This window comes from Populus euphratica, unplaced genomic scaffold (assembly GCF_000495115.2).
Source record: "Populus euphratica unplaced genomic scaffold, PopEup_1.0 scaffold617.1, whole genome shotgun sequence".
Lineage (NCBI taxonomy): Eukaryota > Viridiplantae > Streptophyta > Magnoliopsida > Malpighiales > Salicaceae > Populus > Populus euphratica.
The window spans coordinates 93,457-109,574 of record NW_011500484.1 but is presented as its reverse complement, the minus strand read 5'-3'; the positions used below and the strand labels follow the sequence as shown (position 1 = coordinate 109,574).

Below are 16,118 nucleotides of genomic sequence, written 5' to 3'. Positions count from 1 at the left end.
ATTGTTTCAAAATCAATCAATAGTGAGAATTACAACTCATGGAAAAGAGCGATGATGATGGCTTCATCAGCCAAAAACAAGCTCAGTTTTGTTAACGACACTTTACCTAAGCCATCCAATCTTTATGATTCTCAAGGTTTTGCATAGACTCACTACAATAATATGGTTCTTTCATGGCTGCTCAACTATGTTTCAACAGAAATTGTGAAAGCATCATTTACATTAATGATGCTTCTGAAATATGGAATGTCTTCAGGATCGGTTTTCTCAACACAATGGGCCACGAATCTTTCAGCTCCAGAAATCTATCTCTTGCTTGTCACAAGAAAATAATTCGGTCAGCTCATACTTTACTGCTATGAAAGGATTGTGGGATGAGTTAGCAAATCACCAGTCAATTCCTACCTGCACATGTGGAGCTTTAAAGACTATTATGTCTTATCATCATCAGCAGCATGTTTATCAATTCCTAATGGGATTGAATGAAATTTACTCACATGTTTGAGGTCAAATTCTGTTGATTGATCCTCTGCCCTCAATCAACAAAGTCTTCTCACTTGTAATCCAGGAGGAAAGGCAACGCATGATTTCTTCAGCAAGCATTTCTTTTAATCAAAACACTACTGCCTTGCTTTCAAAAGCTATGTCTTTAAATCATTTTGCTGGTAACTGATCTCTTCATATTCAAAAAAATCGACCTATATGTTCTCATTATGGTATTTCTGGCCACACTATGGAGAAATGGTACAGAATTCATGGTTTTCCACCCGGTTACAAGTTTAATAAAGGAAAGAATACATCTCCTAGCGTTCATCAAGTTTCTGGCCCTCAGCTGCCTATTACCTATGAGTAGTGTCAACAGCTCATCAACATGTCTAAACTAAGCATCTCTGAACATGATTTATATGTCGACCAAGTCTCCTCATTTGCAAGTAAAGAGTCAGAAATCCCTATGTAAGGTGAAAATATGACAAGTGCAGGTGATTCTTTGATTACAGCACATTCTGTTTTTGCATCTTCTTTATCTTTACCTCAACAGTCTTCACTCACATATCCTGCGACAACACCTTGGACAATTGATACTGGTGCTACAGATCACATGATTTGTTCCACATCTTTCTTTACAAATATTACTTTTGTTGTTTCCAAATCCGTAAGACTACCAAATGGTCAATTTGCTTCAGTTACTCATATTGGTACAATTAAAATCTCAAAACATTTTGTTCTAACTGATGTCTTTTGTATTCCATTTTTCATTCAATCTCATATCTGTTAGCAAGTTGATCAAAACCCTACATTGCTGTGTTATTTTCTTACCAAAGTTTTGTTTTGTTCAGCATCTCACAAGCTGGAAAACGATTGGTGTGGGTAAAGAAGTTGGAGGTTTATACCATTTGCTGCAAAATTCAGTTTCTGTTTTACCTCAGAATTCTGTTTCTATCAATTCTGCAAAATTCATGTCCAATCATCCCATCACTGATTTGGCCTCTACTAGTTTCTCTGTAAACTTTATTAATAATAGCTTATGGCATTACAGATTAGGACATCCTGTAGAATTTCCTTTGAAATTGCTTTCCCATATAATTCCTCAAGTTCTACATGAATCAAATAAAACTTGCAGCATATGTCCATTAGCCAAACAACATCGTTTATCCTTTCCCCATAGCATATCTACTTCTACACAACCTTTTTGATTGAATTCATTATGATATTTGGGGTCCATTCTCTACAAAATCTCTTACCGGTTCATCCTATTTTTTGACAATTGTAGATGATCATTCAAGATTTACATGGATTTATCTTTTAGAAAATAAATCTCAAACCAGAACTCACATTCAAGCTTTCTTTAATTTGGTTGAGACACAATTCAATGCTAAAATCAAAATCTTAAGGTTGGATAATGGTGTTGAGTTCAACATAAATCATTTCTATACAACAAAAGGTGTTATCCACCAACTTAGTTGTGTTGAAACACCTCAACAAAACTCCATTGTTGAACGCAAACACCAACACATCCTGAATGTGGCTAGATCCCTTCTTTTTCAATCACATTTGCCTTTACAGTTTTGGGGGGATTGCACTCTTACTGCAGTGCACTTGATAAATCGGATTCCTACTCCTCTACTACAAAATAGATCTCCTTATAAAGTTTATTCAAATCTTCTCCATCATATTCTCATTTGCGAGTATTTGGTTGTCTTTGTTATGCAAATACTCTTCTTCGAAATAGACATAAATTTGATTCTAGAGCTAAGCCTTGCATACTTCTTGGTTATCCATATGGCATGAAAGGTTACAAACTCTATGATTTAAAACTCCATACCATGTTTGTCTCTAGAGATGTAGTGTTTCATGAAAGTATTTTCCTTTTTGCACTAAAATATCCAATATTTACTGCTGATTTTGTTTTACCTTTGCCTAATCCACTGCATGAACCAACTCTTCCTATACTTGATCCCCTGCTTCCAAATTCTTCACCTTCTAGTCCAAGTAACCAGAATTCCACTTCAGAACCCTGTATGTCATCTGCTTCAGACATACTGCCTTTAGAACCGTGTATCCCTCAGCCTAGTAGAAAGTCTTCTAGGGTAAAATAGATACCTCGATATTTGCATGACTATCATTGTCATCTTGCAACCTCCATTTCAGATCCCACATCTTCGTCTATAGCTTCAGGTATTCCTTATTCACTTTCTTTAGTTCTTTCCTTTAATCATTTTTCCTCTTCTCAAAAATTCTTTAGTCTTTCTGTCTCTGCACTTGTTGAGCCAACATCTTATACTCAAGCTGTCAAGCATGAGGAATGGTGTGAGGCTATTAATACTGAGATCAAAGCACTTAAGCTTAATAATACATGGATTGTTATTGACCTTCCTGCTTCAAAGCATATTATTGGGTGCAAATGGGTCTACAAAGTCAAGTTACGATCTGATGGGACTTTGGAGAGGTATAAAGTCAGATTAGTTTCCAAGGGCTATAATCAGTGTGAGGGCTTGGATTACTAAAAAACATTTACTCCTAAGGGCTTGGATTACTATGAAACATTTTCTCTTGTGGCTAAACTCATCATTGTGTGCACTCTTTTAGTAGTGGCAGCAGTCAAACAGTGGCATCTTCATCAATTGGATGTGAATAATGCCTTTCTTCATGGTCAATTAGATGAAGAAGTCTATATGTCCTTACCTCTTGGATTCACTAATAAGGGGGAGTCTAAAGTATGCAAGCTCCACAAGTCCATTTATGGTTTAAAGCAAGCTTCCAGGCAAAAGTTTGCTAAATTCTCTACTATTCTACTCGAGTTTGGATTCATACAGTCCAAAGCTGATTACACTTTATTTACACGAACTTTGAAAGGTTCATTCATCGCATTGTTGGTTTATGTTGATGATATAGTGGTTGCTAGTGATAATTCAGCAGAGGTTTCAAAGTTTATCAAATTGCTTAATGATAGATTTCAGCTCAAAGACCTTGGCAAGCTGAAATATTTCCTTGGTTTAGAAATCGCTCGTAGTGAGCTTGGAATCTCAGTTTGTCAACGAAAGTATGCATTGGAAGTTATTGAAGATTCTAGTATGTTGGCTTCAAAACCAGTCCACTTTCCTATGGAACCTAATGTGAAGTTTTCTAAGGATTCCGGCCAGCTGTTAAAAGATCCTACTGCTTACAGACGACTTGTTGGGCTCTTACTTTATCTCACTATCAGCAAACCTGACATTTCTTTTGCTATTCAAGTGCTAAGTCAATTTATGGCCCAACCTTGTGCTCCTTATTTAGTTGCAGGACAAAGAGTTTTACGTTACATTAAAGCTTCTTCAACCCAAGGATTGTTCTTTCTAGTCATTTTTAGTTTACAAATGAAGGTATTTTGTGATTCTAACAGGGTAGGGTGTGTGGATTCTAGACGATCAGTGACAGGGTACTGCATTTTCCTTGATCATTCTTTAATTTCTTGGAAGTCAAAGAAACAAACCACTGTGTCCAGGTCTTCTGCTGAGGCTGAGTACAGAGCCATGACATCTACTTGTTGTGAGGTTGTGTGGCTTCAATCTCTTCTTTAAGACCTCTAGGTTCCATCACAAACTATTATTCTTTACTGTGATAATAAAGCTGCTCTTCATATTGCAGCTAACCCTATATATTATGAATGAACAAAACACATAGACATTGATTGTCATGTGGTTCAAGAGAAGCTTCAGTTAGGCATTCTACATGCTTTTCATGTTTCTTCCAAACATCAGATCGCAGATGTTTTTACCAAGGCTCTTGGGTTCTCTCTTTTCTTTCCTTTGGTTTCCAAGATGAGCCTTCATAACATTTATTCCCCTTAAATTTTTCTTACGTCTCATCTTGAGGGGGAGTATTGACTTACATGCAACTCATCCACGTTAAAACCAGCAGCTACAGCAATGGATGTCCAGGTAGAAGAAAGATCATCAACAAAGTAATCTCTAGCTTTAACCCATAAACACATACATCAAACCTGCAATATTCAATTGACATCTTCATCACGCAACTATGCAGCAGTTAGAGTTTGTTAAAGTAGTTAGAATCAGTCAAAGTTGTTAGAAGAATTAGTTAGCTGTTAACAATCAGTTACTCTGTTAATTATTATTTGTTCATTCACGTTTACATAAATGAGTATATATATACAATGTAACAGTGAACAATAAATTGAATCATTCAGTTCATCATTTTTCTTCTGTTTGCTATTTCTAATAGTTAGTTTATTTACTTTTTATATCAAATTTGATTTTTATTTTTTTATTATTGTTTATTTATTTATTTCATTTCTTGTTTTTTCAATTTCATCCTATAGCATTTTACTAGTTTAAGATTTGTTTTTATGCTTGTTTAGGGTTTGCTTTTTATGAGGTTATTTCCGGGTTCATAACCGGAGGTCACCAATTTTGAAGTCTGATAAGGGTTAATTTTTTTCTTTTCAAAAATAATTTTTTTAATTTCATTCTTTAATATTTGATTTATTGAAAAGTGGTCTTTGCCTCTTTTTTTTCCTTTCTTTTTTATCAGGTTATATCAATCCTAACTAATATGTGTTTCTTCCATGTTCATGGAATTAGCAAATTAATTTGAGCAGACTCGGATTTTTTTTAATTAAATTTCTTTACATTTGGTTCTTCAATAATTAAACTTTATTGTTTTATTGAATTTATTTTTGATAAAGTTACCCTTATACCACAACGGAGTTGGATTTTTCCTTTACATCCTTTTTTATGTTAGAAATTTTTTTGGCATGCTCACATTATAGCATAGTCCACCTATCTTGGTTAGGATATTGAGCTTCATCATGTTTGATTTCCTTTTAATATGTTTATCTCAATGTCATTATTTAGATTATATGTTTGGCAAATTAACTCCAATTGATTTATCTTTTTTTAATGATCATTTTTAAAATTTTAATATTTTTTTATTTTATTCTTCATCATTTTTTTTTAGAATTGAGTTTCATGATCTTTTGTGGTTTTTTTAATTAAATTATTTCATTCACATAATTCAAGTTGCAAATTTTGATTGTGTTTCTTGATTTGTTGGGTTTTTTTATCCTTTTGATGGCTTTCTTTTCTTTTTTCAATTTCATATCTTTATGTTGAATTTGTTTAGAATTTGATTTCAATTTTTTTTAGTTATTTTTTTATTAGCTTATTTTGATGTCAAGATTTTGGTTGCATGTTTAGCATGCTCCCTAAGGATGACACATGTCAATTTTATTTTATTATTTTGTTCTTTCACATTTAATTAATTAAAATCTTAGCTTAGCCATATATATATCACATTACTATTGCTATATGTTTTTTTTAATTAATGAATTGAATTATACCTATATTGTTTTTACTCAATGGAATCTATATCATGAGTCATGAGTCGTGCTTTTTTTAGCTTCTTTAAAACTCCGTGGGCCACAAATCTAGTTACCTTCGATGTGAACATGCATGAAAGTGACTGTTTGAGCATCTAGCATGGACTAGATATTGCATTGAACTCATTTTATAACCTCCAAGGTCTATCAACCGAATTCTTCTGAGACCATGAATGGCTGAATTTGTGTCCAAAATCCAATCACTTGCATATATATGTAAACGTGGAGCTAACCTCTACAGCTCTCTTAATTGCCAAAGAAGTCTGCCTCATTAGAGTCTCTAATGCCGGTAGGAGAAGATAAGAAACATGGAAAATGAATCGGTATGGTTCTAGCTATTCCCGACCTGCCTGGCTTCCCGAGAGATGATGACCCATCAATGTTTCAACTTCAACTCTTGCAGATAATTCTTCCCAATCCAAAAAAAGCTCGAGTTCTGCTGCAATGTTTGTTAATGAAAGAAGACCGTTTGAACTTGAAGCAAATCATATCCAATACAAACAAAATATTCAGTACCATAAATTCCATCAGTTTTTCTGTTCTTTTTTTGATGATCTCACAACTAATTCAACCATTTGTTAAGACTTGCCAAGGGAAACTATGATCAATCCTAGAAACTCCTATCATACGATGCCACCTTCTCATCTTCTTCTTTCCCTGAATGTACGAACCAGGCTCGGCCCAATTAACCTGGCGATCTGTTAATTTAGGACTCGCGCGGTGATATATCAATTTAGGATTGGACTGAACTAGTGGAAAAACTTGGTTTTTTTTTTTTTTTCAAAATTTGTTTGAGGATTTTCTCTTCATAATCTACTTTCATTTGATTGTCATTTTCATGAGCAGGTACAAAATTTGTTAGGATAATCTTCTCGTTTGCAAGACTTTGTTAGCCCAATTATCAATGGAATCAAACATTTCAAACCATTTTTGAGCACAGGATGGTCTCCAATTCAAAATCGAGCTAATAGACATTGAAAAAAGAAAGCCATGGGATCTTATTTTTTTGGCAAAAATTCGCATCCAGACAGAAAAATATGCAAAACCTATCCATGTTATTGCATTCTTGGACACTGACACAGCTATCTCCATGGCGAAACCCACAGTTCTTCCATCTCATCTATAAGAAGATTCTTATCAGGTATTTAGAGCAGCAAATGACAAGGCTTCTATCATTAAAAAAAAAAAATTCAAAACCCATCAGAATCTTTTGCTTTCCAGGCATGCTTAGTTTTTTCTTTTGCAAAATTATAGGCTAGTGGAGGAAATCCAAATCTTCTTGTTTTTTTATCATAGAGATTAACGAGATGTTGGCCATGTTTCCTGTAGTCTTCATAGAACACTTACTAGGACATTTGGAACCTACTCAAGTTTAGACAGTTTCATATCATAAGAAATGATCATAGACATTGCGAGCTTGCGAGCTATTTTTTTAGAACATGATAATCTCAGATTCAAAATCGAGCTAACCGACCTTGATAAAAAAAATCCATGAGATTTTTATTCTTTTGTTAAAAATGCAACCAAATTCATGTATCTAAACAACCCTCGAACAACGTTTCTAGCACTATTTCCTAACTTCTGCATCCCTCTTATAGATCCTAAAAAAGTCATGTCCCCAAAAATCCTGTAGAGTTATTTTGGCAAATCATGTCCAAATCAACAGAGCCAGATAAAATCCTAAAAAAAGTCTCTGCTCTCTCAGACATTAACTCAGATGATGTTTGCAAAATTTGTGCAGTGAAAGCTTCAAGGCTTCTGTTGAAAATTACTTCCAATTTGATGAATTAAAAAAACAGTTACATGTCCACCAATTTAACGTGTTAATAACTTGATATTGTTTTTTGAACTAATCATATACTTTATTTGATATACTATATGTTTGTGTAAAAATAGTTCACAAGTATTATGTTAAATTTCGCTCCCCTGAAAAAACCATCGAGCTTCACCATTGGAGCAGATACCATCGCCTTCTGGTGCCACGTCATTAAAGACTAAATCATTCCTTGCCAGCCACATTGACCAAAGAAAAGAGAACCCAAACTCTCTGCATTTTTCTATGAACACAAGAACTCCTGAGCCGAAGTAGATCATCTACTGTTCTAGGAAATGGCCATTCATGTCCCAGCTATCGTAAGAAACGAGTCCACAGGAGCCATACCTGTTAACAATGCAATAAAACATCTTCAAAACCCATGATTCAACAACTGATTGAAAACTATTAAAATGTTTAATTGTTGATTTCTCCCAGTTACATAGAATGTTTTTTCCTATAGAACCAATTCTCAAAATGGCTTTTGTTTGTAGATTGTCATTTCTAACTCTGCCTTAGATATAAGGAATAAAGGGAACTAACGGGGCAGAAATGATACAAGTGGAGGGGTGGTATTTGTGAAGGTTTTAGCTATAATTCGTGGAAAGTTTAAAGGAATTATATTCACAAATGAAATAGAAATTACGACTGAGTCACTGAAGTGAAATATTATTAAAAATACATGTAAAAAACAAATCATGTAGTAAACCTTCTGATCACTTTTCTCTTAAAAATGGAGCAATGTCTTTCTGGTACTTTCTGATGGCTCCAACAACTTTTACAGCAAAAGCCTCATCCTCTGGGTGTTTATGCAATAAGATCACATAACAGAGGCAGTAGAAAGTTGAGCACACCTTCAAGCGTTTGAAGACAGAAAGATGAGTGTGTGATACTGCCACCTTCAGCCATTTCCTAGCTTAAGAAGGTGCCTAGCACTGTGTTTATTTGCTGGCTAGCTAAGTATTCGTTTAATTATAACCATCCATTTTCAAGCATTGCCTTCCATTTGATCAAAAGCAATGTCACTCAGTAAGGAGGTAATAGTAACATCTAAGAAAGAAGGCAATAGTCTCGACAATTGAGAACTGCATTTTTTTCCCCGTCTCATACTGCTACCTTCAGCCATTTCCTAGCATATCCTTAGCCATGTCTTCAGGAACATAACCACATAATGCTTGATCAAAAGACAGAAGCTCTAACATCGAATATATATCCTCTTCTTTATCATGAGACTTATCACCAGCCACAAACTCGTGAATGTCACATCCAATCTCAATTGAACTAAATCCTGGCTTCTTCTGTATACCAAGAGCTTTCATTGTCATTCTCTGCTTGCATGCACCATCCCACCTTCCAACTGCTGCATATATATTGGAGAGTAATACATAATTTGAATCGGCTCCAGGATCCAAATGGACAAGATAGTTCATTAACCTTTCAGCTAATTCAACATTGCCACGAGTCCTACAAGCAGCCAACAATGACCCTACAACAACTTCATTTGGCTTCATTGGCATATTTTGTACTACACTCATTGCATCTTCTAATCTCCCTGCTCGGCTGTAAAGATCCACTATGCACCCATAATGCTCAATTCTAGGAGAAATTTTGTGCACTCTCTCCATGGTATCAAAGTATTTCAGCCCTTCATCAACCAAACCAGTATGGCTGCAAGCAGTTAGTGCTCCAGTGAAACTGACATCATTTGGCTTCAACCCTTGTTTCTGCATCAAATCAAAATGCTCCAAAGCTTCCTCGGTAAACCCATTAGCAGCTAAACCCCCAATAATCGAATTCCAAGAAACCAAAGTTCTCTCACCCATTTTCTCAAACACTTGACGAGCTAATTCGATGGCCCCGCATCGAGAATACAAATCAATCAGAGAATTACATATCTTAACATTATCCCTTAACCCTTTTTTCAAAGCATATCGATGCACCCACAAGCCTAAACCCAGTGCTCCCAAATTGGCACACGCGGACAGAACTGTAACAATGGTCACCCGATCAGGCTCTACTTTAGAAACCTGCATTTTTCTAAACCACTCAAGAGCCTCCTCAAAAAGACCCATTTTAACAAACCCATTAATCAACACAGTCCAAGATATCACACCTCTCTCAGGCATTTCATCGAACACCTCAATCGCCTCCCTTACCTTCCCATTCCTCATGAACCCATCAATCATCGTATTCCAAGAAAACGAATTCTTCACTTTTAGCTCATCAAAACACAACCTAGACAATTCCACATGACCACACTTAGCGTACATATCAACAAGCGCAGTACCCACCATCAAATGACACGTATCCAAGCCCAGTTTTCGCGTGTAAGCATGAAGTAAAGGGCCAAGAGAGTTTCCTTGTGATGGAAGATCTGCACAGCCGGAGAGAAGAGTAATGAACGTAACATGATTGGGGTCGATTTCTAAGAGACGCATTTGAGTGAAGTGAGAGGCGGCTTGGTGCAACTGCCCGTTGCGGCAATAACGGGAAAGTGAAGAGGTCCATGAAACAACGGGGTCTATTGAGGTTTTATTAGATATTTGTTTGAGGGAAAGATTGGGTTTTTTCGAGTCGCGGTTAATGGGTCTGGTTTGGTCTTGATGACGGGTAGTGTGCAGTGGTTGTATGGTGTTGGGATGTTGAGGAAGAGTGGTCGGTTGTATGGTGTTGGGATGTTGAGGAAGAAGAGTGGTGGTTGTTGTGTTGGTCGTGGTGGATATGAGGGCGGGAAGCGCTGTCATTTCGTCAAATTACCGTTATGAGATTGATAGAGAGATAGAGTGGTTACTTAGCCTTTCATTTAGCGGGTTGCTAACAAAGTAGGGTGTGTCTTGATTAGACCTCCAATCTTTCTTTTTTTTTCAATCAGATCCTTAGTATATTAATATATTTTCAATCAAATCCTCTTCTTGATTTCAGTGAAAAATATTTATTAATATAAGTGTTTATGTCAACTTGTGTGTATCTCAATCAATTTCATCAACTCTAAAATTAACAAACTATGTATATTTATAGTTACTCTAATATTTATAAGACTTAAACTAGTAATTTTTACAAAATAAATCTAGATTATCATAATTTAAGTTACACTTTCAAAGTTAAACAAAATTTATTATTATAGGTGCTTGTGATACCATTAGTATGTACAAATATATATATATATATATATATATATATATATATTTCAAACATTTTTATATACTCATTTTATCATTTAAGTGACATTTGAGTGAAGGGAAAGATCCTTCTGCATCAAAGCATATATCTAATTTGCTTTTCCAGACTATTATAATTTTAATATGTTTATATAAATTTGTTATAATTTTAATATTTGTATAAATTATTTCTGATCAATGATTTCATCATCTTGTAATCATCAAGATTACAATCAAATAATTTATAGTAAAAAGAAGAATATTTTTAGATATTTCAATTCTTAAGCTGAGATTTAAATTAATAAACTTAATATTTTTATTGGATCCCAACTTGAATTTGGAATTTAAATAATATCTTGATTAAATAACATCTCAATAAATTAATAAATCATCATTATGATAATGATACGAATTAACGGTATCTTGTCAAATTCTTCAATTCAGTCCAAAATTTCCACTCCTTTGATAGGGAAAACAAGCCACAGCATACGAGGGCTGCGATATCTTCCAGATGCGTGACGGAGAACACACAAGATGTTTCTCAAAAACTAGCCACCAAATCAAGGGTTATTGGCCACAATGCGAACCTCCCCGCATAATTAGTACTAAGATTCATCTCGGAAGGTGTTCTTTGAATTTCTGTTGGAAAATGGAGGCACTTGGGCAGCGAGATTAACATGATAACGCAGTGTCTGATCCAAAACAATCAAGAAGAGGCAACGATGACATGAATCAAGGAACTTAAATAGCAAATGACCATGAATTCTTTACAGAAATAGCTAAAGTAATAAGCAAATTCTGTATTAAGGAATACCAAAGTGCAAAAGTGAAGATAACAACTATCTATCTACACCATGAGACAGTTATCATGGCTCCAATAACAAATCCCAGAAGCTTGCTGTGTTGTTGACTCTTAACCTTGTATTTACTGTGTGCAAATAACCAAAAGAAAATGCGTGATTCTATTAAGCGTAGCAGAAAATAGAGCAACCGACACCAACTTGATAAAACTTACAGCTCTAGTTCAGTGCTTAGGAGTTACCTCCATCTAACGACCATCAGCTGATGTGAAGGACTCGGCAAACCCAGCTGGTCTGGCTGGAATACTACCCTTGCTGTCACTAAGACTGGTATAACTTAGCCCAGTGCTGTCAGCATCCTGCCAAACTTTCAACATCTCGGGAAGTGGCTGGCTGTAGTCAATGCCATAGAAGTCCTCGGATTCGTCATTAACTGGTTTCCATTTCTCAACAAGTGGCACCAACACATTCACTGCATGACCCATATCAGGCCGGTGGTTTGGATCCCTTGAAGTGCAATGCCCAGCCAATTCAGCTATGCTGGAGATGCTCTCAAAAGTCTCATCATTGACGTTAAGAGCTGGGTCAATGGCAGCCATAAGCTTCTCTTTGCTTGACTTGATTCGCCAAAACCACTCAGCCAAGTATCGGCTTTCCTCAGGGCGCTCCTCATCGAGAGCTGTTAACCCGGTCAAAAGTTCCATCAATACCACTCCATAACTGAACACGTCAGCTTTAGTTGTTATCTTCCCCATAACTGTGACACGGAAAAAGAAGAGTAAGTGCTGAAGTCAATTGAGGATTCTAGTTGTTGATGTTATCTAGGAAATTGAATCCCAAAAAAACCACTAATCACAGCGAATGATTGAAGACCAAAGTTCCGCAAATTTATAAGACAATTCTAAAGTGTAGACTAAAGGAGGATTCACAAAGATCACGCATGCTTACAATTTTTAATTTTAGCCCTCAAATTGTTCAATAACTATCTGATCATTCGTGCAACATACCTTTCTATTCTGCATATCATTAACATTATCACCTCATTCTTATCAATAACATGGTTGAATAAGCTCATTACACTAAGAAGGGTATCAATAACTAACGTGATGTAGTGGAAATAAGCTTGTCCGTAACTCTGCATCATAGCCAAGAACTTACAAGGGGACAATAGAAATAACTATTGGCATTTCACAGTAGATGCTTTAACCAAGACTTTATTTTTGTTGAACAAATGAGGCACAGCTGGAAAGCAAGAAAATTCTTACTGAACCATGCAATTCTCCGTAGCTTCAGTTAAATTAGCCTGTTTTCCTTTCTAAATAATCCTTGTTCTTCTATACCAGGAATAAGAGTTTGAAAGGGGAATTTGGAAAATACTTACCAGCATATTCAGGTGCAAGGTAACCAAAGGTTCCAGCTAGTCTTGTCGCAACAGACTGTTCTCTGTCCGGAGCAAGTTTCACTAGCCCGAAATCAGAAACCTTTGCGTGAAAATCATCACCTAGAAGAATGTTAGATGATTTGAGATCTCGGTGAATAAATGTCTGTCGAGCCAAACTATGAAGATATTCCACCCCCCTCGCAACATCCAGTGCAATGCTCAATCTTCTCATCCAAGATAGAGGTTCCAAGTTCAGTTTCTTCCAGTGAAAAAGATGCATACTTAAAGCACCTTGAGGCATGTATTCATAAACAAGAAGTCTCTCGTTGCCTTCAATAGAATACCCTAGGAGAGAAACCAGATGTCGATGCCGAACTTTAGAAAGAACGGCAATCTCAGCCTGAAACTCATCAACAGCTTTACTGCCCATCACCCCGGCCTCCATTCTCTTGACAGCTATTTTAGTCCCATCTTCCAATTCACCCTTGTAGACAATGCCAAATCCACCAGAGCCAAGCTGGTTCTTTTGGGCAAAGTTATCTGTCGCCTTGCGAAGAACTTGGACAGATATAACCACATTTCCAGACTCAACTAAAGAAGAATTTTCTGTCAGATTACTGGTATTACTGACAGAACTAATTCCGGTTTGAGTGGACAAGCTTCTGATGGTGTTATTGGAAAATGCAATCTTAACAATATTTTCTGGATCAGACGGATCTCTAGGATGAACCACAATGGAACTAGGAAGATTTGAGGTCTCTTTTCTTTTCTTAAAGCAACCATATAGAGACAAAGCAATCAACACGATAGCCAACAATGAACCGGCTAAAATTCCTCCCACAATTACCAGTTTGGTTTTTTTATTTGTGTTTGAGATTGATGTTGGAGAAGGTGGACTGAAAGGCATCGTGGATGGCGAAGGCGGTGCACTGCCTCGTGGAGGATTCTCTGGTGGAGTAAAACTCACTGCAGGAGGGCTGCCAGCGGAGGAGGGGGGTTGGTGCGTCTGATTCCCACCATCCAGAAGAGGATTTCCATCAACAACAAGCTTCACACTATTCCGAAACTTGGGCAATGGAGGACCAAGGTTGTTTCCACTAACATCCAACAATCTCAAAGAGTTCAAATTCGTGAAATTGCTAGGAATTGTGCCCTTTATATTGTTTCCTCCAAGATCAATTTCAATCAGTGAATCTAATCTTGCAATTGATGGACTAAGAGTGCCAGTGAGATTATGCCTAAGCAGATTTATGACAGAAACCTTCGAATTAGAATCACAATTCAATCCCAACCATGATCCTTGACATGGATCATTACCAGACCACTGAGAAGTAAGGATTGAGGGATAATTCACACCACCAAGAAAGTCCAAAAGGGCATTAACTTCTGGGGCACATTCCACACCAGGTTTAGATTGACAAAAAGGATTGGATTCACAAGAAACCTTACCAGCCTTGAACTTCGGCACTGGACCCATCAGTTGATTATTGTTCAAGTCCAAATTATCCAGCGGCATATCTGCCAAGCTCTGAGGAACCAAACCAACAAGCTTATTCCCGTTGAGATTAAGATCTCTCAACAAAGACAAATCCCCAATGTTCTCAGGTATTGTTCCAGTGAAAGAATTCCCATGAAGCCATAGTTGGGACAGTGATGTCATGCTTGCAATAACATCAATCGGACCACTCATGCCACCTCCTTCTTGATTATTCAAAAGCAGAGTAGACATCAAAGATTTCCCAAAACTCGCAGGAATTTCACCAGACAATCTATTATAAGAAAGTCTTAGATTACTAAGAGATTGCATGCTGCCTAGAAAATCAGGCAACGAACCAGCCAAATTGCTTGAAGACGCTGAAAGATTTGTTAACTGAACAGAATCTGCTAACTCACTGGGAAGAGACCATCCAGTACTCTCGTTTAAAGGATTGCTATCCAAAGCTAAAACCCTTATGCTACTAAGTCCAACAAAGAAATCAGATGGGATTGTATCAAAATTATTGTAATCCAAGAAAGCAAACTCTAATTCAGATAATCCTTTAAAGGTGGGGAGTTTTCCAGTGAAATTGTTTCTCTGGAGGCCTATATTGTAAAGCTTTGAGAGCTGGTTAAAATTTTGCGGGAGGGGTCCTTTAAGACCCATACTTTGGACCTGAATTTGTGTGACCCTGCCATCAGAACAAAAAACATGAGGCCATAAAGGAGGGCCACAAGGATCATCACCATCGGCAGGCCATCTGAGAAGCTCTGGATTCTCCAACCCCTTCTGGAAATCTAACAAGATCTTAAGGTCATTAGGATCTGTAGCACTATACCCCAATGTGACACAACCCAACAACAACAACGAAAACAACAGGTTGCAAAGCTTCATACTTTCACCGCCTATTACCAAATCAAGATACTAAAAGAATGAAACTAACCCTCCCAAATGTACCTCAAAATCCCACATAAAAACCAGGACTTTCACGTGTCAGTGACCATAAAAGGGTGTAAACAACAAGACCGAGATGCAGGAAACAAGATTTATATCAAAGTTTTTGAAGAACAAGTGAAAGTTGGAAAGGATGAGATTTTGAAGGAGATTGGAGAGGACACAGAAGAGGAAATTGTGACTGACAGAGGTGGAGACAAAGACAGGAACATGCAGATCATCATATAGTACTTTTAAGGTTTTTGTTTAACTAAATCTGTGAACACTCAAACCCTAAAAGTTGAAGGAGTGCACCTCAATGACTGTGTCTCTCTCCCCCACCCCTCTCTCTTCTCCCAGTCTTTTCTTAACTTTCTCTGCCATAATAATTTATATTCTATTATTGTTAATAAGGGAAGAAGAAAAATAATTTATATTATATTATTTTTAAGAAGAAATGTGTAATCACAAAATCCATTTGAATGATAAAAGGAAAGGAAAGGCATTTTGGATCATCAAGATAAGATAATGATAATTACTGTCCATATTAAAATCTTTCTCTAATTTACTGGATTCAAATTTGGAAAATATATCTTTAAAAAACATATTAAAATACTTTTAACACACAAATTAAATACAAATAATGTAATCTTAAAACTGTACAAAAACAAGATAATATTT

General features: G+C 36.3%; 2 protein-coding genes across 4 annotated transcripts; both read right to left on the bottom strand.

Moving 5' to 3' along the window:
- Positions 1 to 7,634: 7,634 nt before the first annotated feature.
- PDE247 (Tetratricopeptide repeat (TPR)-like superfamily protein) lies at positions 7,635 to 10,511 on the bottom strand. 2 transcript variants are annotated; one of them, XM_011011707.1, is made up of 3 exons: positions 10,366 to 10,511; positions 8,398 to 10,329; positions 7,635 to 8,036 (listed from the first exon to the last, which is right to left on the bottom strand). In XM_011011707.1, the coding sequence occupies exons 1-2, from the start codon at positions 10,430 to 10,432 to the stop codon at positions 8,807 to 8,809; spliced, it is 1,590 nt and encodes a 529-aa protein (XP_011010009.1). In that variant the 5' UTR covers positions 10,433 to 10,511; the 3' UTR covers positions 7,635 to 8,036; positions 8,398 to 8,806. The 2 variants fall into 2 exon arrangements, with proteins under 2 accessions (XP_011010009.1, XP_011010008.1); XM_011011706.1 differs by having other exon boundaries at positions 8,398 to 10,511.
- Positions 10,512 to 11,551: 1,040 nt separating this feature from the next.
- LOC105114966 (probable receptor protein kinase TMK1) lies at positions 11,552 to 15,818 on the bottom strand. Of its 2 annotated transcripts, XM_011011709.1 has the most exons (3): positions 13,028 to 15,818; positions 11,889 to 12,403; positions 11,552 to 11,774 (listed from the first exon to the last, which is right to left on the bottom strand). In XM_011011709.1, the coding sequence occupies exons 1-2, from the start codon at positions 15,396 to 15,398 to the stop codon at positions 11,895 to 11,897; spliced, it is 2,880 nt and encodes a 959-aa protein (XP_011010011.1). In that variant the 5' UTR covers positions 15,399 to 15,818; the 3' UTR covers positions 11,552 to 11,774; positions 11,889 to 11,894. The 2 variants fall into 2 exon arrangements, with proteins under 2 accessions (XP_011010011.1, XP_011010010.1); XM_011011708.1 differs by having other exon boundaries at positions 11,552 to 12,403.
- Positions 15,819 to 16,118: the final 300 nt, after the last annotated feature.